Source organism: Pristiophorus japonicus, chromosome 20 (assembly GCF_044704955.1).
Source record: "Pristiophorus japonicus isolate sPriJap1 chromosome 20, sPriJap1.hap1, whole genome shotgun sequence".
NCBI lineage: Eukaryota > Metazoa > Chordata > Chondrichthyes > Pristiophoridae > Pristiophorus > Pristiophorus japonicus.
In genome coordinates, this window is record NC_091996.1 from 67983602 (window position 1) to 68009795 (window position 26194).

The 26194-nt window shown below is 45.8% G+C and overlaps 1 protein-coding gene across 50 annotated transcripts in view; it reads left to right on the forward strand.

The window, feature by feature from the left end:
• The window catches only part of LOC139232545 (heat shock protein DDB_G0288861-like), a 990854-nt gene that overhangs the window by 789251 nt on the left and 175409 nt on the right, over positions 1-26194 (forward strand). Inside the window, exon 72 of one of the 50 annotated variants that reach the window (XM_070862959.1) lies at positions 23090-23201. The exons of 48 other annotated variants lie outside the window; for them this stretch is intronic. In XM_070862959.1, the coding sequence (XP_070719060.1) occupies positions 23090-23171 (82 nt within the window). In that variant the 3' untranslated portion in view covers positions 23172-23201. Of the gene's footprint in view, positions 1-5227; positions 5836-23089; positions 23202-26194 lie in introns of those variants that run through there. One more of the 50 variants, XM_070862961.1, reaches the window with a different exon arrangement.

Genomic DNA, 26194 nt, shown 5'->3' on the forward strand with positions numbered 1-26194 from the left:
TAAAGACCCAACTCAAACTGGTTAGTCAGCCTCTTCCCGCTATCTGTTTACTCGTATCTTATACACTATCCCGTCGTGCCCGTACACCTCTCTTTTCAGTCTCTAACACCAGATTCCAGATATGTCTTAAGTGATCACGTCTGATCAGACAGTATCCTGTTCGTGACGCCATTTTGTTGTGGAAAAATATTTCCGAGACTGTATAATATATAAAGAGAGGTTTATTAAATCGGAGACAAAGCTTTTGGAGAAGTGTTAAAGACCCCTGTCTTTGAACCAGCTTCTCAATTTGGTATCTCTAGTGAGGTTCTTTTATCTTACAAATTACATCACTTTACATCACATGCTTTATCATCGCATTACAAGGTTTACAAAGCTTTTCATCCAAGGCTGAGTTCTTGATATAAACCAGCCTTCATTGTGACAGGGCATTATAAACAATTGCAGGTCTTTTGGCACCAGTATAGACAAACATACTCAGCACTTATCTCTCCAGTTGTTCATTATCTCACTTTCCTATCTCCATAACTCAAGGCCAGCATACCTTGAAGTCTAACTGTGTTTTTTTATATAACACATAATGCATCAGTATTGTCCCTTACAAAATTCATTAAAGGGGAAAATAAAACAAATGTTTGGTCCCGTATACTAGTCAAGTATATGTCCAAAAATCCGCTCCAACAGCACCATCTCACCAATCGAGTTCAGCGAGTGGCCAGTCCTATTGTCCCAGTCCTCAAGGGAGATGGCACTGTCAGAATCTGTGGTGATTACAAAGTAACTATCAATCGATTCTCCCTGCAGGACCAATACCCACTTCCAAAAGACGACGACCTCTTTGCAACGCTGGCGGGAGGAAAGACGTTCACGAAGCTGGATATGACTTCAGCCTACATGGCGCAGGAACTGGAGGAATCATCGAAGGCCCTCACCTGCATCAACACGCACAAAAGTCTTTTTGTTTATAACAGATGCCCCTTTGGAATCAGATCAGTGGCGGCGATATTCCAGAGAAACATGGAAAGTTTACTGAACTCAGTCCCGCACACTGTAGTCTCCCAGGACGTCATCTTGGTCACAGGTCGGAACACAGTCGAGCATCTGCAGAACCTGGAGGAGGTTCTTAGTCGGCTCAACCACGTGGGGCTCAGGTTAAAATGCTCAAAGTGAATTTTCCTGGTGTCTGAAGTGGAGTTCTTGGGAAGGAGGATTGCAGCGGACGGCATCAGGCCCACCAACGCGAAGACGGAGGCAATCGAGAACGCACCGAGGCCACAGAACGTGACGGAGCTGCGGTCATTCCTGGGATTCTTGAACTACTTTTGGTAACTTCTTACCGGGTCTCAGCATCCTGCTAGAACCACTACATGTCTTACTACGAAAAGGGGGCGAATGGGTTTGGGGCAAAAGCCAAGAAAATGCCTTTGTAAAAGCGAGAAAATTGTTATGCTCAAACAAATTGCTTCTGTTGTATGATCCATGTAAGCATTTGGTACTAGCATGTGATGCGTTGTCATATGGCATCGGGTGTATATTGCAACAAGCCAATGATTTCGGGAAACTGCAACCGGTTGCTTATGCATCCAGGAGTCTGTCTAAGGCCGAGAGAGCCAACAGCATGATCGAAAAAGAAGCGTTAGCGTGTGTCTATGGGGTAAAGAAAATGCATCAATACCTGTTTGGGCTAAAATTTTAATTGGAATTTGACCATAAGCCACATATATCCCTGTTTTCCGAGAGTAAAGGGATAAATACCAATGCATTGGCCCGCATCCAGAGATGACACTCACGTTGTCCGCATACAACTACGCCATCCGCCGCAGGCCAGGCACAGAAAACTGCGCCGATGCTCTCAATAGGCTGCCATTGCCCACCACGGGGGTGGAAATGGCGCAGCCCACAGATCTAGCCATGGTTATGGAAGCATTTGAGAGTGAGCAATCACCTATCACTGCCCAGCAGATCAAAACCTGGACAAGCCAAGACCCCTTATTATCTCTAGTCAAAAGCTGTGTGCTTCACGGGAGCTGGTCCAGTGTCCCAGTGGAAATGCAGGAAGAGATAAAGCCGTTCCAACGGCGCAGAAATGAAATGTCTATACAGGCAGACTGCCTTCTGTGAGGCAATCGAGTTGTGGTTCCCAAGAAGAGCAGAGACATCTTCATCAATGACCTCCACAGTACCCACCCAAGCATCGTAATGATGAAAGCGATAGCCAGATCCCATGTGTGGTGGCCCGGCATCGATGTGGACTTAGAGTCCTGCGTTCACAGATGTAATACTTGCTCGCAGTGAAGCAATGTACCCAGGGAGGCGCCGCTAAGTTTATGGTCTTGGCCCTCCAAACCGTGGTCTCGGGTACACGTCGACTATGCAGGCCCGTTCTTGGGTAAAATGTTCCCTGTGGTTGTAGACACGTACTCCAAGTGGATTTAATGAGATAATGTCGGCCAGCACGTCCGCTGCTACCACTGAAAGCCTGCGGGCCATGTTTGCCACACATGGCTTACCCAATGTCCTGGTGAGCGACAACGGGCCATATTTTACAAGTGCTGAGTTCAAAGAATTTATGACCCGTAACGGGATCAAACATGTCACATCTGCCCCGTTTAAACCAGTGTCCAATGGTCAGGCAAAGAGAGCAATGCAAACCATCAAGCAAGGCTTGAAGAGGGTAACTGAAGCTCACTGCAGACTCGCCTATCCCGAGTCCTGCTTAGCTACCGCACGAGACCACACTCACTCATTGGGATCTCACCTGTTGAACTGCTCATGAAAAGAGCACTTAAGACAAGGCTCTCGTTCGTTCACCCTGATCCACATGAACAGGTAGAGAGCAGGCGGCTTCAACAAAGTGCATACCATGATAGCACAAATGTGTCACGTGAGATTTGAAGTCAATGATCCTGTATTTGTACTAAATTATTGGCAAGGTCCCAAGTGGCTTCCCGACACTGCCATGGCCAAAGAGGGGAGCAGGGTGTTTCGGGTCAACCTTTCAAATGGACTCATTCACCGGAAACACTTGGACCAAATCAAACTCAGATTCACAGACTATCCTGAGCAACCCATCTTGGACCCTACCTTTTTTGATTCCCCCAACACACACACCAGTGGCAACCACGGTTGACCACGAAGCAGAACCCATCATCCACAGCAGCCCTGCAGGGCCCAACACACCAGGCAGCCCAGCAAGGCCAGCTGCACAGCAGCCCAGCGAGGGCCCAACAAATGACTCAACACCACTAACCTTCACACTGAGACGATCAACCAGGGCAAGAAGGGCCCCAGATTGACTCACTTTGTAAATAGTTACACTATTGACTTTAGGGGGGAATGTTGTTATGTATCTGGACTTGTATATACTCTGTACATCCACCAGAGGGCTGATTCCCTGGAGTCCCAAGGGATCTCATAATCCCTTGCGAGCACAGGTATTTAAGAGTGCTTCACAGGTTGGAGAGGCACTCTGGAGACCTGCAATAAAAGACTAAGGTCACACATTACTTTGAGCTCACAGTGTTCAGTCTGACTCTTCATACACTACAGTTCCCATTTCAAGAGAGTGTTGTTACTTCTCTCGATAGTCCTGATACCTCATCACCTACCCCACCGATGGTGTCCAGGAGTGATCAGGTAAGGTCAATGGCTCTCCGCACTCGTTGCCATCATCTGAACCACACCTGTTAGATCCTGCACCTCAGGAGAGCGCTGTTGAGCTCTCCTTCCCTTCCTCATCCTGGGTGTGTCTCGCTGTATCCCACTGGGATCCGCAGCGTCGGACAGTGGGGCACTAGATGTGCCTCGCTGCACCCCACTGGAATCCCCAGCCTCGGACAGTGGGAAACCATGGAGTGTCCCACCAACACTCAAACCACTCAGGGAAGGGGCTGAAACCTCAATGGGTGGCACCTGCACCTTCTCCAGAGTGAGTAAAACAGTGGGGCCTTCATCCATCCCCTCAGCCTCATCCCCATGCTCTTGGTCTGGAAGGTGGGATTGGAAGATGTTCTCTTCAGGCTTGTCCGCGTCTGAATCTTCTGCATCGTCAGGGTTGGCCTCAAGTTCTGCAAAATATAACAGAACAGACAAATGGTTAGCAGCAGAGGAAGAGGCAGGGTGGGTGGCACAAGTAGGCCCACACACATCGCAGGCAGCAGGCTGATTTGAAGAACCACGATGAATGACAGCACATTGCATCAACCGAAGCGTAGCTGACAGACATCCCCATGAACCGAAGCATGGCTAGCCCATGCAGTACTTAACATTTAGCAAAGCCAGACTGTGGAATTTGCAGGACTTACCCTCTCCCTCAAGTGTGGGCCCAGCTTGTGCAGTGGTGGTTGCTTGTCTCCAGGCAAGACCCATCAAAGCAGCGACCCTGTCTTCCAAGATTGTCAGTGGCTGCAGATTTGCCAGGCCTCCTCCTGTTTGAGTTCTTTCTAGTTTGTTGTGTGCCACTTTCCTCTGCAATGAAAACATAACTTTTTAGAGAGGGTGTCTTTCTGCTATGTGGGACATAGATGGTCACATTTACAATTGTAATTGCATTGAATAAATGAATATATTACTTACACTAACTACTTGACCAAGGTCCTGCCACTTCTTTTTGTACTGGCCTCCAGACCTCGGGGTGGTCACCATTGCACAGTAATCTTGTGTAAGTTGGTTCCAGCGTTTTTCTTTTGGTGAAACTTGTGTGACCTCTGCTGGTGTCTAGCTTGTGCCATCTGCCCTCAATCACAGTAACCAGGGCCTCCACTTCATCCTGTAAGAAATTCTTGGTCATTGTGGCACATTTCATCTTGTATTGCAGCTCCGATTTTTCAACTGAGAATTAAAATTCTCACACACAACTGTCTCTTTAAAAATGGCTGAATGCAGATCGGGAGCTGTACTGGGCATGCACGCCCATAGGAATCACAGCAAAAACTTCCTTTTTTTTTCCGCGTGCGTAGAAGGGGCAGCATCGGTTTTTCGGCGCAGACATTAGGCTCCACCCCCCGAGGCTACAGGACAGGCTGCAATTTCAAAAAAAGAGAGCTGGGAAACTTGCTACTTTTTTTTGTTGGAGTAGTTGGAGCCAAGAAAAACAGGCGTAATGCTGGCAATACACCAAAAAACAGCATTGGGGAAAATTGAACCCAGTAGAAGTACTTATTGATATGAGAGTACAAAAATGTAAAGGTAGTATCTTGCTCCAATGATCCATCTTCTCTCTTCACAGGTAAAGGAGATACCACCATTAATCAGATCAATTCCCATTCACGACTTCCAATATTATTAGACACTTCCAGCTCTTGACAGGGCTCACCAGCTGAAACATTGCTGCTGAACAATGGAAGTGACAGGAGGCTTAGAAAGGCCAAGGAGATTCTATGCCGAGGCTCAGCCTGTGTGTGTCCTCTCTTCAGTTGCCCTAGTAATGCAAGGTTCAACAGGGTTACCTTTGAAAGGGATATACGATAATGCATAGATGTGGAAGGGGATTTGGAAATGAAGCCTGATTTAGTAGAGTTGAACATAGTAGTCCGTCTGCAGCGCATGTGGATGATGATCTCCGATACTACCACAGAGAAAGATGCTGGCAGAGCAAACGTACATGGAAGCTCTGCAAGGCCTTTTCCAAGATATGTGACAAATGCTGCTGTGAACCCAAATATGAGGGGGCTTCAACCAATTTCAGGGCAGCCTAGAGAAAGTGGCAGCTGCAGGAACATCTGCAAACCTTTCCCCATTGAGATCCAGGCAATTCAGTCAGTAATTTCTAGGCTCAGAACAACAATGAGCCCCGACAGCAGCATTGTACGAGCATTTTTGCAAGATTAGAAAACTTGATGTTACCAGGTGACTAAGAGCATGAAAGAGAAAACAAAAACATTTTAATCTGCATTGAAGTATGCTTCATCAAGGAATGGGAACATAAGAAATAGGAGCAGGAGTAGGCCATTCAGCCCTTCGAGCCTGCTCCGCAGTGTAAGTATCCAAACAAGGCTGAGCATATACAGTTCCACAATATATCAACTGTAACTTAAATAAATTCTGACCCTTGTGTAGATTATTGGTGCGGCATTACTTGCAACCTAGAATAATATTTCCTCAGGTGTAAGATGACAAAAACCTATACTTATCCATAAATTGACTTGGGACAGCAGCTGATGTTCTCCTGTTTATAAATAATGGTGAAGAGGAAGAGCTGTGCTAACTTCAATGTTAAGACACTGAATGAACGAGTGCAGTCGTCAACCAGATTATAAATCACTGAGGGACTGAAGGATATTCAGTTGACTTGTAGGGTTTTCAGAATCTTTATAAATTTGAGGTCTGTTCTTCCACTGATGGTAACCAGAATCCTGTTCCCAGTACCAGAGGTGAGGTTGGTGTGTTCCCCTCACACTCACAGAGGAGGGGAGCAATCATAAATGCCGCACAGAAACTTCCAGCTTTGCAAGACCAGACTGCCAAAGTCAACCTGTCCCACGTCCATTTCAGGTCTCGGGAGCCCCGAGAGAACAGCCACTACCATCCCAAGAGGTTATAATGTTTTGCAACTGCAAACTACACCTCAAACCCCAGGTACCATGAAGAAGTATTAGAATAGGGCAGAGAAATGGTTGCAGGGCACAAGGGATAGGCAATGCAAAACTAAGTGATGTTTTTGCAAATAGTTGTAATAAATCATTGGAATATTTGATGCAAGGACTGTGCATGATAATGAGGAACAGATCATATGCTGATGCAGAGTCTCAAGATTAAATATGACAGCTAGCTGGTCTTTTACTTAGATCAGAGATATTGGTGAAAGCAGGCATATCTTTGATGGATTGAGACTTCCAAATAGTATTGCTCTTTCTGTAAAAGCATGTCAAATAGGTTTGTCTCATGTCTAGCAGCAGTTGCCACTGCATCCTGCTCTTCAACATCAACATGATCAGGCTTCTTAGGACATCTACCATCAGATCTTTCCTGCAAACGGTACCTCTAGCTCCATACGTTCAGATGACTGGCTAGGGTAGACATTACAATAGCTGATGCTGCAAATAGCACAATGATCGACTTACATGAGTGCAAGGGCTGTACTAGTGTAGAATATATTCTGGATTTTGTATTATCCTCAAGAGATATTGCGATATTTGATTAGGCAAGGATTAACGACACACACAATAAATAGGTGATCTCTGCCCTAGCTTGAAACAAGGCCAACTTTCACTGGAAGGAAATCAGCAAGTTGGCATCTACCCCACAAGCCAGCAGCCTGTTTGAGGATCACTATTCTCTGGGAAAAGAATCTCCTGACATCTAACCTAGATATGACCTAATGCAACTTAAATGGTGACCAGTTGGAACAAACTGTCAATATCAACACAGATCTATTCCATTCATCTTATAAACTTCAAATCATCCCCAAGCCTATGTTTCTCTAAAGTGTAGAGTCCCAGCACTTCTAGCCTATCTTGATAACCAAGGTGCTTCAATCTGAGATTAGTCGAGTGGCTCTCCTGCTTTCCAAAACCTCAATAATCACTCACCATGCAAGAGCAAAACAGGTCACATTATTCCAACCCAGGTCTTGTACAGGACAAAATAATATGCCTATTCAAATGAAAGTGCTCCAGCACCCAGTTAGCTTCACAGGATTGCTCAAGATCTATGCACTAGCACACCAAGACCTCTTTCTCCTGCTTTTCCCTGAAGGGTGTATATTGAACATTTGCCCTGCCTATTATATATGTGGACTTGTATTTACTCTGTACAGTCACCAGAGGGCTCATTCCCTGGAGTTCCAAGGGATCCCACAATCCCTTGGGAGCACAAGTATTTAAGAAGGCTTCACAGGTAGGAGAGGCACTCTGGAGACCTGCAATAAGAGACTACGGTCACACTTTACTTTGAGCTCAGTGTTCAGTCTGACTCTTTCTCCATACACAACAACTGGCGATGAGGTACAGATAGCGAACCCAAAGATACAGTGAACAGTGGGCACCTGGAGAAATTTTCAGAGGGAGATGATTGGGAAACTTTTATAGAGCGACTCAACCAATACTTCGTGGCCAAGGAGCTAGATGGGGAAGAGAGCGCTGCCAAACGTAGAGTAATCCTCTTCATAGTCTGTGGGGCACCAACAATATGGCCTCATGAAGAATTTGCTCCAGCGAACCCACGGAGTAATCATGCGATGATTTGTGCACACTGGTCTGAGAGCATTTGAACCCAAAGGAAAGTGTTCTGATGGCAAGGTACCGGTTTTACACCTACAAAAGGTCTGAAGGCCAGAAAGTGACGACTTATGTCGCCGAGCTGAGACGCCTTGCAGGACATTGCAAATTTGAAGGACATTTGGAGCACATGCTCAGACATTTTCGTACTTGGCATTGGCCACGAAACCATACTTCGCAAGCTTTTGACTGTAGAGACCACAACCTTGAGTAAGGCCATAGCGATAGCCCAGGCGTTCATTGTCACCAGTGACAATACTAAGTAAATCTCTCAGCACACAAGTGCTGCTACAAGTACTGTGAACAAAGTGATGTTGTTTTCGAATCGTAACATACAGGGCAGGTCATACATACCTGCAGCTACACGTCCGCAATTGTCTCAGAGTCCACCATCAAGGGTGATGAATGCAAGGCCATTAACACCTTATTGGCGCTGCGGGGATGATCATCGTTTCCATTCATGCCGATTCAAAAGATACATTTGCAAGGGCTGTGGAACAATGGGACACCTCCAATGAGTGTGCAGGCGATCTGCTAAGCCTGTTAAACCTGCAAACCACCATGTTGCAGAGGAGGACAGATTCACAGAGGATCATGACGAAACAGAGTCTCAGATAGAGGAGGCAGAGGTACATGGGGTGCACACATTCACCCCAAATTGTCCCCCGATAATGCTGAATGTTCAACTAAATGGACTCCTCGTGTCACTGGAGCTGGACACGGGCGCGAGCCAGTCCATCATGGGCAAAAAGACTTTCGAAAGGTTGTGTTGCAACAAGGCCTCAAGGCCAGTCTTAACTTCAGTTTGCACGAAACTAAGAACTTACACTAAACAACTGATTCCTGTAATCGGCAGTGCGACCGTAAAGATCTCCTACGATGGAGCGATGCACAAGCTACCACTCTGGGTGGTACCAGGCGATGGTCCCACGCTGCTCGGCAGGAGCTGGCTGGGAAAGATACGCTGGAACCGGGATGACGTCCGAGCGCTGACAACACTTCGTGTGCCCAAGTCTTAAACAAATTTCCTTCGCTGTTCGAACCAAGCATCGGGAAATTCCAAGGAGCAAAAGTGCAGATCCACCTAATTCCAGGGGCGCGACCCATCCATCACAAGGCGACAGCAGTACCGTACATGATGAGAGAAAGGGTAGAGATTGAGCTGGACCGGCTGCAACGAGAGGGCATCATTTCACCGATCGAGTTCAGCGAGTGGGCCAGTCCTATTGTCCCAAGTGCTCAAGGGAGATGACACTGTCAGAATCTGTGGCGATTACAAAGTAACTATCAATTGTTTCTCCCTGCAGGACCAATACCCACTACCAAAACTGACGACCTCTTTGCAATGCTGGCGGGAGAAAAGACGTTCACGAAGCTGGATATGACTTCATCCTACATGACGCAGGAACTGGAGGAATCATCGAAGGCCCTCACCTGCACCAACACGCACAAAGGTCTTTTTGTTTATAACAGATGCCTGTTTGGAATCAGATCAGTGGCGGCGATATTCCAGAGAAACATGGAAAGTTTACTGAAGTCGGTCCCGCACACCGTGGTCTTCCAGGACGACATCTTGGTCACAGGTCGGAACACAGTCGAGCACCTGCAGAACCTGGAGGAGGTTCTTAGTCGATTCAACCACGTGGGGCTCAGGGTAGAACGCTCGAAGTGCGTTTTCCTGCTGCCTGAAGTGGAGTTCCTGGGAAGGAGGATTGCGACGGACGGCATCAGGCCCACCAACGCGAAGACGGAGGCAATCGAGAACGCACCGAGGTCACAGAACGTGACGGAGCTGCGGTCATTTCTGGGACTCTTGAACTACTTTGGTAACTTCTTACCAGGTCTCAGCACACTGCTAGAACCACTACATGTCTTACTATGAAAAAGGGGCAAATGGGTTTGGGGCAAAAGCCAACAAAATGCCTTTGTAAAAGCGAGAAAATTGTTATGCTCAAACAAATTACTTCTGTTGTATGATCCATGTAAGCATTTGGTACTAGCATGTGATGCGTTGTCATATGGCGTCGGATGTGCATTGCAACAAGCTAATGATTTCAGGAAACTGCAACCGATTGCTTATGCATCAAGGAGTCTGTCTAAGGCCGAGAGAGCCTACAGCATGATTGAAAAAGAAGCGTTAGCGTGTGTCTATGGGGTAAAGAAAATGCATCAATACCTGTTTGGGCTAATATTCGAATTGGAAACTGACCATAAGCCACTTATATCTCTGTTTTCCGAGAGTAAAGGGATAAATACCAACACATCGGCCCACATCCAGAGATGGGCGCTCATGTTGTCTGCATACAACTGCGCCATCCATCACAGGCCAGGCACAGAAAACTGCGCCGATGCTCTTAGTAGGCTGCCATTGCCCACCACGGGGGTGGAAATGGCACAGCCCGCAGATCTAGCCATGGTTATGGAAGCATTTGAGTGTGTCTGAATAGCCATACTGCATTTTTTTTTTTTAACATCGACTTCAAACGCCCGGCAGATCAAAACCTGGACAAGCCAGAACTCCTTATTATCTCTAGTCAAAAGCTGTGTGCTTCACGGGAGCTGATCCAGTGTCCCAGTGGAAATGCAGGGAAAGATAAAGTCTTTCCAACGGCGCAAAGATGAAATGTCTATACAGGCAGACTGCCTTCTGTGGGGCAATCGCGTAGTGGTCCCCAAGAAGGACAGAGACACCTTCATCAATGACCTCCACAGTATCCACCCAGGCATCATAATGATGAAAGCGATAGCCAGATCCCACATTTAGTGGCCCGGTATCGATGTGGGCTTAGAGTCCTGCGGTGCACAGATATAATACATGCTTGCAGTTAAGCAATATACCCAGGGAGGCGCCGCTAAGTTTATGAACTTGGCCCTCCAAACTGTGGTCTAGGGTACACGTCGACTATGCAACCCCATTCTTGGGTAAAATGTTCCTTGTGGTTGTAGACGCATACTCCAAGTGGATTGAATGTGAGATAATGTCGGCCAGCACGTCCGCTGCCACCACTGAAAGCCTTCGGGCCATGTTTGCCACACACAGCTTACTCCTGGTGAGCGACAACGGGCCACGTTTTACCAGTGCTGAGTTCAAAGAATTCATGACCCGTAACGGGATCAAACATGTCACATCTGCCCCCATTTAAACCAGCGTCCAATGGTCAGGCAAAGAGAGCAGTGAAAACCATCAAGCAAGGCTTGAAGAGGGTAACTGAAGGCTCACTGCAGACTCGCCTATCCCGAGTCCTGCTTAGCTACCGCACGAGACCACACTCACTCACTAGGTCCCACCTGCTGAACTGCTCATGAAAAGAGTACTTAAGACAAGGCTCTCGTTAGTTCACCCTGATCTACATAAACAGGTAGAGAGCAGGCGGCTTCAACAAAGTGCACACCATGATAGCACAAATGTGTCACGCGAGATTTGAAGTCAATGATCCTGTATTTGTATTAAATTAAAGGTCCCAAGTGGCTTCCCGGGACTGTCGTGGACAAAGAAGGGAGCAGGGTGTTTCGGGTCAAACTTTCAAATGGACTCATTCACCGGAAACACTTGGACCAAATCAAACTCAGATTCACAGACTACCCTGAGCAACCCGCCTTGGACCCCACCTTTTTTGATCCCCCAACACACACACCAGTGGCAACCGACACCACGGTTGACCACGAAGCAGAACCCATCATCCACAGCAGCCCTGCAGGGCCCAACACACCAGGCAGCCCAGCAAGGCCAGCTGCACAGCAGCCCAGCGAGGGCCCAACAAATGATTCAACAATACCAGCTTTCACACCGAGACGATCAACCAAGAAGGGCCCCAGATCGACTCACATTGTAAATAGTTACACTATTGACTTTGGGGGGAAAGTTGTTATATATGTGGACTTGTATTTACTCTGTACAGCCATCAGAGGGCTCATTCCCCGGAGTCCCAAGGGATCCCATAATCCCTTGGGAGCACAGGTATTTAAGAAGGCTTCACAGGTTGGAGAGGCACTCTGGAGACCTGCTGGAAAAGACTACGGTCACACTTTACTTTGAACTCAGTGTTCAGTCTGACTCTTTCTCCATACACAACACTGCCCACATGTGGAATATTTCATTTTTCAAAATCATTTCCCAGTCTTGAGCCCAAATCCCCCAACACATTGATCGATCTGAAGCAATAGAGCATCATCTACAATACTAGCACTTGCACAGATCTTTATATTATCTGCAAATTTGCAGATTGTGTCTCCAACACCTATATTTACCCAATACCAACAATTGCAAGACACCACTGGTGACTGGTCTTCAAACCAGATACAGCTCCCATCTGCATCTGCTTTCTGCCTATGACCTTCCAGCCAGTTCTCAATCTAGCTCCATACATTACCAATTCCAAAGGCTTCAATACTGTACAGATACCTTGGGCCCAAGTTTCGGGTGGAGCTGCTCCTAGTTTTTTGGAGCAACTAGTTTAGTTTGGAGTATGTCAGAAATTGCAATTCTCGGATATTAGTTTGCTCCAGTTCCAGTGAGTTAGTTTCGGTTGGCTTTAGGTAAGGTATTTTTTTTTCAAAAGGGGGCGTGTCCAGCCACTCAGGCCTATTTTGCAAGATTCAGCAGTGAAAACTTACTACAAACTAACTTAGGATGGAGTAAGTGTCCACTTTTGTAAGTTCTGAAAAACCTTACCTAGAGTTAAGTTTAGTGCAGGCACAGCCAGAGACAGTGGGTGGGAAGCATTAAACACAAAGGACACATCAACATCACAACAGGGCGGGGGGGAAGGGAAATTAGAGAATTTTCCATAAACACCTTCACAACAACATTAAAGAAGCAAAGTACATTTAAAGCACTAAGCACTAAACAAAGCAGTACATTTAAAGCACCAAGCACGAAACGAAGCACAAAAAGTAATAAGCAATTAATTAATAAAAAATAGAAGGAACCCTGCACCAAAAGCACCAAGATCAAAGTAATAAGCAAATCAATCAATAAAAAAATAGAAGTCCTACCTTTATGTGAAGGAAAGGTGTCTCTGTCAGTGTCTCTCTCTCTCTCTCTCTCTCTATCTGACAGTGAGGGGTGGGGTGTGTGTGTGTGGGGGGTGGTGTGGGAGAGGGTGTGTGTGTGGGGGGTGGTGTGGGAGAGGGTGTGTGGGGGGGTGGTGTGGGAGGGGGTGTATGGGGTGTGGGAGGGGGCTGTGAGGGTGGGGCAGGCTGAAAGGAGGCACACCTGCTCTCTCCTCTGGCCCTTCGATCATTTTGAGTGCCCCCCAACCCACACCCCTCCATCCCTTGCCACGCTCCCCCTCCTTTCCGTGCCATGCTCCCCCTCCACCAATCACCTCCCCAGTGCCCCCCTCCCACGCTCCTCCATCCCTCCCCGGTACCCACACCATTCAAACACAGACTGGGGGAAAAACGCCCTGCTGAGCCATTGCACAGGCACTCATGCTCCAACGCGCCTGCGCAATGCTGCCGGCACTGACAAGAAGGCTGATCCCTAGCCCCGCCCCCCTGCAGACTGCGATCGGCTTGCTCCGCCCCAGGGAGACTACACTGCGCCACGCCACACCAGGAGGACCGGAGAATTGCTCAAGAAGATTCTGGTGCACCTTCGAGCCCAGGCAGATCACGTAAGTCTCGGAGGTGCACCGTTTTCGCCAGAACCGGAAACTTGGGCCTCTTGTGTGGCAAGGTTTTTGGAAGTCAACATGGAGAATGTCTACTGGCTTCCCTTTATCCACCATCTTGGTGACTTAAAAATTGTAAGACATGCCTTTTTGAAGCCATGTTGGCAATGTTTCCTGTAATGTTGTTTGGCTCTATATAGTCTCTTAAGAAGCTATGCAAACTACTGTGCATGCGTGGATTTTACATTGAGAAGCCAGCAGCACAGGTTCCCTGCAGTGCTGTGCAGTCACATAACTTAAAGGGAACACTGCTTGGGTCTGCAGGAAACCAGGTTGTTTGATTCTATTTATAACCGCCACAATTCAGACAATATGTTAGAGTCTGAACTGAGGAATCACTTAATTGAGTTTAGAGATTTTCTTACATTTTCAACTGTGATTATAGCATGACAGTTGGCAAAAAAGCATTACTGTATATACAATAATGCAAGTAAATAAGATTTATATTTATTCAACATGACAGTTACATCATGCTGGAAATCTCTCCTATGTCTCAGTTTCCCAGTTTTGGAAAATTCTGCCAAGATTGACATCTTCATTTGCCGCAAAGTAAGATTTTATCCTCAAGATGGTCCAGATGGATAACTTACATTTTCTGTGCTGTAATCAAATTTGGCTGAAACCAGTGCTTGGGTATCAAATACAGATCACTCTTGACCATTCTCTTGGTGGCCAACGAATTTGACAAGGCTGGAATGGCGACCAAGCGCAGGGCGATTCTCCTCAACGTATGTGGGTCATCGGTATATGGCCTCCTTAAAAATTTGCTGCCGCCAGTCAAAATAACGGACAAATCTTACGCAGAGCTGTGTACACTGGCTAAGGAACATCTCAAGCCAAAGGAGAGCATCCTGATGACCAGGTACCGCTTTTATATGCCAGAACGTGACAAGTTTTGTCGCCGACCTAAGACGCCTTGCGAGGCAGTGCGACTTTGCGGGATCCTTGGGGGAAATGTTGCGGGACTTTTTCGTGCTTGGAATTGGCCACGAGGTCATCCTTCACAAACTACTGTCAGCCGAATCCCTAGATCTGAGCAAGGCCATCATGATAACCCAAGCCTTTAATGAGCGATAACACGAAACAGATATCTTCACAGGATCGGAGCTCACTGGCAAGCACCGTGCACAAAATAATGTTTGCAGCAGGCAGAACGGCACAGGGCAGGGTCCACACGATTGCAGAGGCCAGACCTAGGCCGAGAGTGACTCAGAGTCCACCGTGGGGCGTGAATACGTATCCATTAGCACCATGTTGGCGCTGCGGGGTCAGCCATAGAGCTCATCAATGTAGATTCAAGCCCTATGTGTGCAAGGGCTGTGGAACAATGGGGCACCTCCAGCGAATGTGCAAACGATCTCTGACTCACCACGTGGCAGAGTCAGGAGAGGACGACCGATCCAGCGAGGATCACGATGAACGAGCAAAGGCGCAACCGAACCTGAGGACGAAGAGGAAGTATATGGGATACACACCTTCACCACCAAAGTCCTCCGATAATGTTAGTCATGGGGGCGAGTCAATTAGTTATGAGCCAGAAGGTTTTCGAGAGGCTGTGGAGCGACGAAGCACAGCGACCCGAGCTGATCCCGATTCAGGCAAAGCTGCGCACCTACACCAAGGAACTGATACCAGTTATTGGTAGTGTGGACATGAGTATTCCATGAGGGAGCAGTGCACGATTTACCACTGTGGATTGTTTCAGGTGATGGGCCAATGCTGCTTGGCAGGAGGTGGATGGGGAAAATTCAATGGAACTTGGAAGACCTCTGCATGCCTTCTCCAGCAAATGAGACCTCCCTTTCTCAAAGGCCGAGCAAACCCCCAATTCCAACTGAACCAGGCATCGAAGTGCAAATCCATTTGCAGATCCCAGAGGCACAGGCCACTCATCACAACCACGAGGAGGTAAAGCTCAACCCACCACCCAAAGCCGATGACCCTTTCGCGACAATGGAAGAGGTTCCAGGTTGACCATGCGGAGTGGGACTCCGGCCGAAACGATCCAAATGAGTCTTCCCGACGCCAGAGGCAAAATACCTGGGAAGGAAGATCACGAGTGCGCGTCCAGGCCACGGGACGTGAGGAGCGTCCAGACCACACGACGCAAGGAGCATCCAGGCCATGGAAGGTCACCGCAAAGGAACGGAGGAATGTGTCGCCCAGCAAGAAAGACAACTAGTTTGGGGCAAAGGTAAAGGGGCAGCCGCAGTGAAGGCCAGGAACCCACTATGCTCAAATAAATTGTGCGCACCATGTAATCCTTGCAAGCATTCTTTCGCGGCCAATGATGTACTATTGTATGGGGTTGGGGGTACCTTACAACAAGCCAAAGTAGCGGACGAACACCATCCAGTCATACATGTATCGGACATAGTACTTGTAACAAGTGATGTGTTATCACACAGGGTCAAGTGTGTTGTACAGCAAGCCAAAGTAGCGGGTGAACCCAAACCAGTTGTATATGTGTCTAACAAAGTATTCGTAGCAAATGAGATGTTACCGCACGGGGTCGGGATTGTTGTGCAGCAAGCAAAAGTAGCGGGGTGAGCCCCAAACGATTGAACATGTATCAAACAAAATTAAACAAGCAGCAGCCTGTGTTCACGGGACTAAAGAGACATATCAAAGATTGTCCCAATATGTGCTCGAGTCAGACAAGCTGCTCATCCCACAAGCTTGGGAGAGCAGAGGCACCATTATTGATGAATTGTTTCGAGAATGTCCAACACTGTCTGTGCACTGTAACATGATCCGCCACGGGCCAGGCACAGAGAGCGGCACCTATGCTCTCAGTTGACCACCGTTTCCCACCCCCGAGGTGGAAACGGCGCAGCCTGCAGACTCACCCGCGGTCGTGGAAGTACTAGAAAGCGAGGGGACAACCGTAACGGCTTAGGACCTGGACCAGCCAGGATCCCATGTTACCGCCTGCCAAAGGCGAACTGCTAGACGGGATGTGGCAACCTATCCACCGCAGAGACAACAGACCCATCCCAACGTTGCAAAGCAAGACAGGGTGGCTACAAACAGTCGGTGGTCCAGGGCCCCCATACTATAGCCCAAGATCCACAGGGACCACCAGGCCTCCCACCACTACCGAAAGTCTCAAGGCCATTGCTGCCAATACCTCATTTTGCATTAGTATCAATAGACTGTACAAATTCAGGTAGTTTTTGCTTCTGCAGCTGATAGAAATATTAACATCGCTACATGGTCATTAATTTTCTGCACAAGCTTATTTTGATAGCAATGAGCACATTGTCAATCAGAAAATTATTTAGTCCAGGTTTGCTCACTGACATTCCCCCAGTTCAACACACTCCTGTCGGTTTTCAGCAGACTCTGCAAATTCCAAAGCCATGTTTCCAGCTACATAATCTTTCAACTACATCAACATGAGCTTTTTGAACCAAGTGGCGTTTCATATAGTCCAGTTTCCATTCAGTCCATTTTTGCAAATTGTAAATGTGCCATTACCTTTGGCTTCAGAACATATTTCACACAACCCCAGGACTCACTGAATACTGAAAAGTGTTGCTCTGTTTCCAAAAGACCCTACCAGACGGTTTCCACAACTTTCAAAAGCCACTCTTCTTTAAAAGCTGAACAGCATTTTTCCTGAGACATTTGATGCCTGGGCTCCTGCCTTTTGCTTGAACATGATGCTGGTATTAAGCAAAAATGCAGTTAACCTGGCAAAGTTGGAAACAAGGGCAGCCTCTTTCAAAGAAAGGTAGGGGAGTTCTCTTGGTGTCCTGCCCAATATACATCTTTTAATCAGCACCCAAAACAGATTATATTATGGTCATTAATTTAATTGCTTTTTTTGAGATAGCTTGCTGAAGAATAGAAAGAATGTCAGCTTTCCAGAAGTGCTTCAAATCACCTTGCCAAGTTACCAACATGTGGAGCTTCATTTTATATGAAACAGTAACCCAAAAGAGAATTTATGCCTTTAATAACATCTGATGAGGTTAGATCACGGCTTGAAATACTGGCTTAATTGCCATTCAATTAACTAATCAACACAGGAGTGCTGCAGTTTAGTCCTTGCCAAGTGTGTTGTCAATCTCCCTGAAAAAAAGGTTGTTCAGCCCTAGAGACTGCAATTAAAGGCTCTTTCTTCACACCCACCCCACCCAAGTCACATGGCACCCACACAGCAATGAGAGCAGAAACAGGAAGGTATTACCCTATCCACCAGAAAGAAAAGGCGTGGGGGAAGAAGAGACCAGCAGAACAAGTAGCACTACAATTAACTCCCAGATAAACATTTGCAAACTCTGCTCCAATCAAACTCCATACTGTAAACACTTGACCTTTTATACATTTTCCAACCAGCAAATGCTAACTTAAGTCACCTGACTATCAGTCACATGACCACTCCCTTACTTCCTACACCTGTTTTTCAATTTCCCTTAATTGCCCTCTAATTAGAACCAAATTTTAATTTGATCCATTTAATATTTAAAGTTTAATTTGTTAATCTGTCGGTTTTAGTGCCCCCTTTAATCAAGGGGCACTTGATTATTGGTTCAACAAAATAGTTGCCCTCTAATTAGACTCCAACTTTGACCCCTTCTACTTGTTTCCTCAACTAATCAAATATACAATTTCAAATGCAGATAATACAGATACTAACAGAACACAGATAAAGACATTGTATAATACAATGGAGGATGATACAGAAGTACCACACTCATGTATTCAAGGAGACACTAATTCATACTCTCCTCCTAGATAGCTATTTGCACATCTGCTCAGGTCACACTCTGCTGAAATCTCATATTGATTATTAATGGATGAATGAATAAGTATTAGTGGCATTACAATGCCTATTGTGTTACAGTACATGTGCTAGTACAGTAGATGTGATGTTACAGTCCATGTGATGTTATATTACATCAAGTTAAAGTGCATGTGATGCTACAGTGGATAGAGTGTTATAGAACATATGGTTTTATAGTTCAGTCTGAGACCATTGCATCTTTTACTGGAACAGTAAATAAACATATTTGATTACACCTCAGTGATGTGCTTTGAAATATTTCCCTGTGTTAAAGATGCTATATAAATGCAAGTTGTTGTTGTTACACTGCATTGGGTATTATATGGGCCCAAATTTGGCCAGGTGTTGCTCTGTTTTTTTTGGAGCAACTTGATTTTTCTGGAATATCTTAAAAATCCCCATTCTGCACATTTAATTTGCGCCAGTGTAAGTGAGTTAGTTAGGATTTTTTTTTGTTTCGTTTTTTTTTCAAAAGGGGGCATTACCAGCCACCTACGCCTGTTTTGGCCATTTTAGCTAGTTTGGACAGGTAATAGTTGCTCCAAACAAACTTAGGTCAGCGTATGTGGCCACTTGTGGCCGCACAGAAAACCCTTGTGGAGAGTGAAGAAATCAGCGCAGGTAGCCTCCAAATGACAGTGTTATGATAGGAATGCTAGTTTTTTTTTAAAATCCCAAGCAGCGAGACTGGACAGGGTGTAGGTGCTATCAGCCTGATTAAACTGAGTATGGGGTTTTTACAAGAATAAAAATGATCTTGTAATGAAGGCTGAAGTATAGCAGCCACTTAAGCAAGGGGAGGGTTTTCTTTGTAAATAATAGATCAAGAAAACCAACGCTCTCGCCTAATGGATTCGTGAGCGGCATCACACCACATTGGATTTTGACTTCTGCAGCACCAAAGAATTGCCCTGACTAGGTTTAGACTTAACAAAGAAAGCATGTCAAAATGTAAACTTAAATTTTGGTGTTCAACATCATCTTGTAATTTGTGAACTTCTACATATTGATTCGCCATAGAATTTTACAGCTTTATAGTACATAAGACCATTTCAACCACCGTAAATATGTGATGGCTGTTTGCTAGAGCACTTCAAAATTAATCCTACTGCCCTACTCTTTCTCCATAGCCCCATATCTTTCTTTGCTTCAAATGTTTATTTAATTTTCCCTTAAAAGATGCAGTCATTTTAACTTTGACTAGTCCCTGAGGGCTCAATAATTTCCATAGCACGACCTGTTGCCACTTGTATAGGATATTGTGGTGGCACAGAGGTACCGCTAACATGATTAGAATTTGCTTGTTCCTGTGCTTCTCCACACATGCTACTTATCATAGGCAGTCCCTCGAAACGAGGATGACTTGCTTCCACGCCAAAAAAGGATGAGTTCACAGGTGTTTCAATGAAGGACCTAAAATTCCAGGTCCCGAACTACATCCTGAAGGGTGGAAGATGCCTGTGTGTGGATTTTTTTAACATGTGGTGGCTGTTGCATACCAGCCACCACAAGGGCTTGACAGAGCTAGGTCTTGGTCCAGTGGCAAGGCCAAGATGACTGGAGACCTGCTCTGCTGCACGGACCTAGTGCGCGCACTATCGCGGTGTGGGCTGGCCCCGAACTCATGCCTCTCCTGGGCCCCGATCACGTCCCTCTACAGTCTCTCGCCGCTCTTTCGCCCCGATCTCGCCGCTCCTGCTATATCTGTCCACACTCCAATCACCGACCTGGACCTTGATGATGTCACTCTTTGCTGCCGTCGCTCTCCTGCACCAGCTCGCACTGCTCCCTGAAGTAGTATGCCTCCACGCCGCTCCTTTTATGGCCCCGACCTGCCGCTAATGTTCTCACTGCTACTGCAGATCAGTTGTCATGTAGAACAAAGCTCATTATCAACTCCCAGAATCCCTCCCTGATGGTTGTCTGTGTTTTGTTAAACTTGCTGAAGCTGGCCTTGTCAGTTCTATGGTGAGTATTCTGGAGCAAAGCTCTTACTCTGCGTCTGCATTATTCAGATTCCCCCTGTTTGTGCTCACCACTTAATAGCAAACTGCAGTGCATACAACACTTTTCTATCCCTTGTTCTATCATAGCTTTTGATTCAATTGCCTGCTCAACATTTACTAGCAGTGTTAATAAGTGTTAAGCACATAAATTAACATTTAAATTAGTATAAAGGGCAAAAAAATTCTTCCATAGAAATATTGGCATTAGAAATACTTCATGGTATTTCAAAAACTCTAGGAGTGATTTTCACCTTACCCGCCTGGCAGAAACCGACATGTAGGCAGTTAAAAGGCCCTGAGTTACTTATTCACCCTGGATCCGCCAGGATCCCACTGACTGTGATTTTAACCTGTTCTCCTGAGCCAACTGGAAGTACATCCATCGAAAATGGACAAATTTCTTCTTTACCTTGCACCAATTACATCATCGGGACCTTACTGCCCTTTTATCTCAAGCCCGAGCAAGGAAGCCACTGTGGCTTTCTCACCAGGCTAACCCAGGGCAGAAGAGATCAGCCCCAGAAATGGATGATAAAGCTAGGTGTTTTTCATTCATTTTTGGGGCCAGTAGGAACAAGAGGTTTTAAAAAAATATTTATTGGGATATGGGCATCGCTGGCAAAGTCAGTATTTATTGCTCATCCCCGGTTGCCTTTGAGAAATTGTTGGTGGGTCACCTTGAACTGCTGCAGTTTTGTGCTGAAGGTGCTCCCACAATGCTGTTAGGTAGGAAACTCCAGTGTTTTGACCCAGCGATGCTGAAGGAATGGTGATATATTTCCAAGTCAGGATGGTGTGTGACTTGGAGGGGAACTTGAAGGTGGTGGTGTTTCCAAGCACCTGCTACCATTGTCCTTCTAACTGGTGAAGGTCACAGGTTTTGGAGGTGATGCTAAAGAAGCCTTGGCAACTTGCTGCACTGCCTCTTGTAGATCATACACACTGCAGCCACGATACGCCTGTGGTGGAGGGAGTGGGTATTCAAAGTAGTTTATGTGGCTGGTCCAGTTGAGTTTCTGGTCAATGGCAAGCCCTAGGATATTGATGGGGGATTTGGTGATGGTAATGCCATTGAATGTCATTGGGAGATGATTAGACTCTCTCTTGCTGGAGATAATCATTGCCCGACACTTGTGTGGCACGAATCTTACTTGCCACTTATCAGCCCAAACCTAGATGTTGTCCAGGTCTTGCTGCAGGCGAGAATGGACTGCTTCATTATCCAAGGAGTTTCAAATAGCTGTGCAGCAAACAGCCCCACTTCTGACTTATGATGGATGGAAGGTCATTGATGAGCAGCTGAAGATAGTTGGGCCTAGGACACTGCCCTAAAGAACTCCTACAGCAATGTCCTGGGGTTTAATGATTATATAGAATGACATAGAATGTACAGCACAGGAAGTGGCCATTCGGCCCAATAAGTCTAAGCCAGTGTTTATGCTCTATACGAGACTCCTCCCACCCCTCTTCATCTAAACCTATCAGCATAACCTTCTATTCCTTTCTGCCTCATTTGTTTCTCCAGCTTCTGCTTAAATGCATCTATGCGATTCGCCTCAACTATTCCATATGGTAGCAACTTCCACATTCACATCACTCTCTGACTAAAGAAGTTTCTCCTGAATTCCCTATTGAATTTATTAGTGACTATCTTATATTTATGGCCCCAAGTTTTGGTCTTCCCACAAGTGGAAAAATCTTCTCTACATTTAACCTATCAAACTCTTTCATAATCTTAAAGACCTCTATTTGGACACCCCTTAGCCTTATTTTTTCTAGAGAAAAGAGCCTCAGCCTGTTCAATCTTTCCTGGTAGGTATAACCTCTCATTTCTGATTTGTCTTGTAAATATTTTTTGCATCTTTTCCAATACCACTATATCCTTTATTAAATATTTAATATGTGCACAGTACTCCAAGTGTGGTCTAACATAGATTCTATAAGGTTAACATAACTCTCTGCTTTTGAATTCTATCTCTCTAGAAATGAACTCCAGTGTTTTGTTTGCACTTTTTACGGCCTTCTCACCTGTGTCACTACTTTTAGTTATTTGTTTATCTGTACCCCTTGATTCCTTTGCTCCTCTACCCCATTTAGACACTTATTTTCCAAGGAGTATGTGGCCTCTTTATTCTTCCCACCAAAATCCATCAGCTCACATTTACCTATATTGAAATAATTTACCAATTACCCACCCATTCTGCAAATTTATTAAAGTCTTGTATTTTGTCGCAGTCATCTTCAGTATTAACTGTACCACCCCCAATTTGGTGTTATCTGCAAATTTTGATATTGTATTTCCAATTCCTAAGTCCATGAGACCCATTTCCTGCTCCCTTCACCCTATTCCCACCAAACTGCTGACCACCCAACTTCCTGTTAATGGTTCTCTCTCCTCAGGTTCTGTCTGCCTCTCCCTCAAATCTGCCGTCATCATCCCACCCCCCGTCTCATGGACAAGATGAGCTCGGAGAGATCATGAGGGGAGATTGGAGAGAAACTGGAGAAAGATGTGAGTTCAGGGCTAGGGCAGGGGGGATCCTTCGAGGTAATTTGACAAAGGCCATGCAGAGTAGGACAAGCTGCTGGAAGAAGTTGGTGTGCTGCCTGCATATTAAGGATGTCTCGGAGCGGGTGCAGGACATTCTGAAAAGGGAGGGAGAACAGCCAGTTGTTGTGGTGCACATTGGTACCAATGACATAGGTAAAAAAAGGGATGAGGTCCTACGAGATGAATTTAAGGAGCTAGGAGCTAAATTAAAAAGTAGGACCTCAAAAGTAGTAATCTCGGGATTGCTACCAGTGCCACGTGCTAGTCAGAGTAGGAATCGCAGGATAGCGCAGATGAATACGTGGCTTGAGCAGTGGTGCAGCAGGGAGGGATTCAAATTCCTGGGGCATTGGAACCGGTTCTGAGGGAGGTGGGACCAGTACAAACCGGACGGTCTGCACCTGGGCAGAACCGGAAGCAATGTCCTCGGGGGAGTGTTTGCTAGTGCTGTTGGGGAGGAGTTAAACTAATATGGCAGGGGGATGGGAACCAATGCAGGGAGACAGAGGGAAACAAAATGGAGACAGAAGCAAAAGACAGAAAGATGAGTAAAAGTGGAGGGCAGAGAAACCCAAGGCAAAAAACAAAAAGGGCCACTGTACAGAAAAATTCTAAAGGCAAGCCTGAAAGCTCGGTGCCTCAATGTGAGGAGTATTCGGAACCCAGGAGAGGGCTCTGAGCTAGTTAGAGTGGGTGAGAGCGCAGATGAACAGGACCCCAAGAAAGAATGCAAAAGGCAGGAGGCAACAGAGCAGAGTAGCACTGGGGTAAGTGTAAACCACAAGGTGATAGGAAGGGACAATATGTATGAATATAAAGGGGCTGCAGGAGGGGTCAAAACTAAAAATCATGGTTTAAAAACTAGTATTAAAACACTCTACCTCAATGCACGCAGCATTTGAAATAAAGTAAATGAGTTGTTTTGGTGGCCATTACAGAAACGTGGTTGCAGGGTGGCCAAGACTGGGAATTAAACATACAGGGGTATCTGACAATTCGGAAGGATAGACAAGAAGGGAAAGGAGGTGGGGTAGCTTTGTTAATAAAGAATGATATCAGGGCAGTTGTGAGAGATGATATTGGCTCTAATGAACAAAATGTTGAATCATTGTGGGTGGAGATTAGAGATAGTAAGGGGAAAAAGTCATTGGTGGGCGTAGATTATAGGCCCCCAAATAATAACTTCACGGGGCGGACAATAATCAAGGGAATAATAGAGGCATGTGAAAAAGGAATGGCAGTAATCATGGGGGATTTTAACCAACATATCGATTGGTCAAATCAAATCACACTGGGTAGCCTGAAGGAGGAATTCATAGAATGCATACGGGATTCTTTCTTAGAGCAGTATGTAACAGAACCTACAAGGGAGCAAGCTATCTTAGATCTGGTCCTGTGTAATGAGACAGGAATAATAAATGATCTCCTCGTAAAAGATCCTCTCGGAATGAGTAATCACAGTATGGTTGAATTTGTAATTCGCATTGAGGGTGAGGAAGTAGTGTCTCAAACGAGCGTACTATGCTGAAACAAAGGGGACTACAGTGGGATGAGGGCAGAGTTAGCTAAAGTAGACTGGGAACACAGACTAAACGGTGGCACAATTGAGGAACAGTGGAGGACTTTTAAGGAGCTCTTTCATAGTGCTCAACAAAAATATATTCCAGTGAAAAAGAAGGGCGGTAAGAGAAGGGATAACCAGCCGTGGATAACCAAGGAAATAAAGGAGAGTATCAAATTAAAAACCATTGCGTATAAGGTGGCCAAGGTTAGCGGGAAACTAGAAGATTGGAAAAATTTTAAACGACAGCAAAGAATGACTAAGAAAGCAATAAAGAAAGGAAAGATAGATTACGAAAGTAAACTTGCGCAAAACATAAAAACAGATAGTAAAAGCTTTTACCGATATATGGAACTGACTAAAGTAAATGTTGGTCCCTTAGAGATGAGAAAGGTGATTTAATAATGGGAAATGTGGAAATGGCTGAGACCTTAAACAATTATTTTGCTTCAGTCTTCACAGTGGAAGATACAAAAACCATGCCAGAAATTGCTGGTCACGGGAATGTGGGAAGCAAGGACCTTGAGACAATCACTATCACTAGGGAGGTAGTGCTGGACAGGTTGATGGGACTCAAGGTAGACAAGTCCCCTGATCCTGATGAAATGCATCCCAGGGTATTAAAAGAGATAGTGGAAGTTATAGCAGATGCATTCGTTATAATCTACCAAAATTCTCTGGACTCTGAGGAGGTACCAGCGGATTGGAAAGCAGCTAATGTAACGCCTCTGTTTAAAAAAGGGGGCAGACAAAAGGCAGGTAACTATAGGCCGGTTAGTTTAACATCTGTAGTGGGGAAAATGCTTGAAGCTATCATTAAGGAAGAAATAGCGGGTCATCTAAATAGGAATAATGCAATCAAGCAGACGCAACATGGATTCATGAAGGGGAAATCATGTTTATCTAATTTACTGGAATTCTTTGAAGTTATAACGAGCATGATGGATAGAGGTGTACCGATGGATGTGGTGTATTTAGATTTCCAAAAGGCATTCGATAAGGTGCTATACAAAAGGTTACTGCAGAAGATAAAGGTACGCGGAGTCAGAGGAAATGTATTAGCATGGATAGAGAATTGGCTGGCTAACAAAAAGCAGAGAGTCGGGATAAATGGGTCCTTTTCGGGTTGGAAATCGGTGGTTAGTGGTGTGCCACAGGGATCAGTGCTGGGGCCACAACTGTTTACAATATACATAGATGACCTGGAAGAGGGGACAGAGTGTAGTGTAAAATTTGCAGATGACACAAAGATTAGTGGGAAAGCGGGTTGTGTAGAGGACACAGAGAGGCTGCAAAGAGATTTAGATAGGTTAAGCAAATAGGCTAAGGTTTGGCAGATGGAATACAATGTCGGAAAATGTGAGGTCATCCACCTTGAAAGAAAAAACAGTAA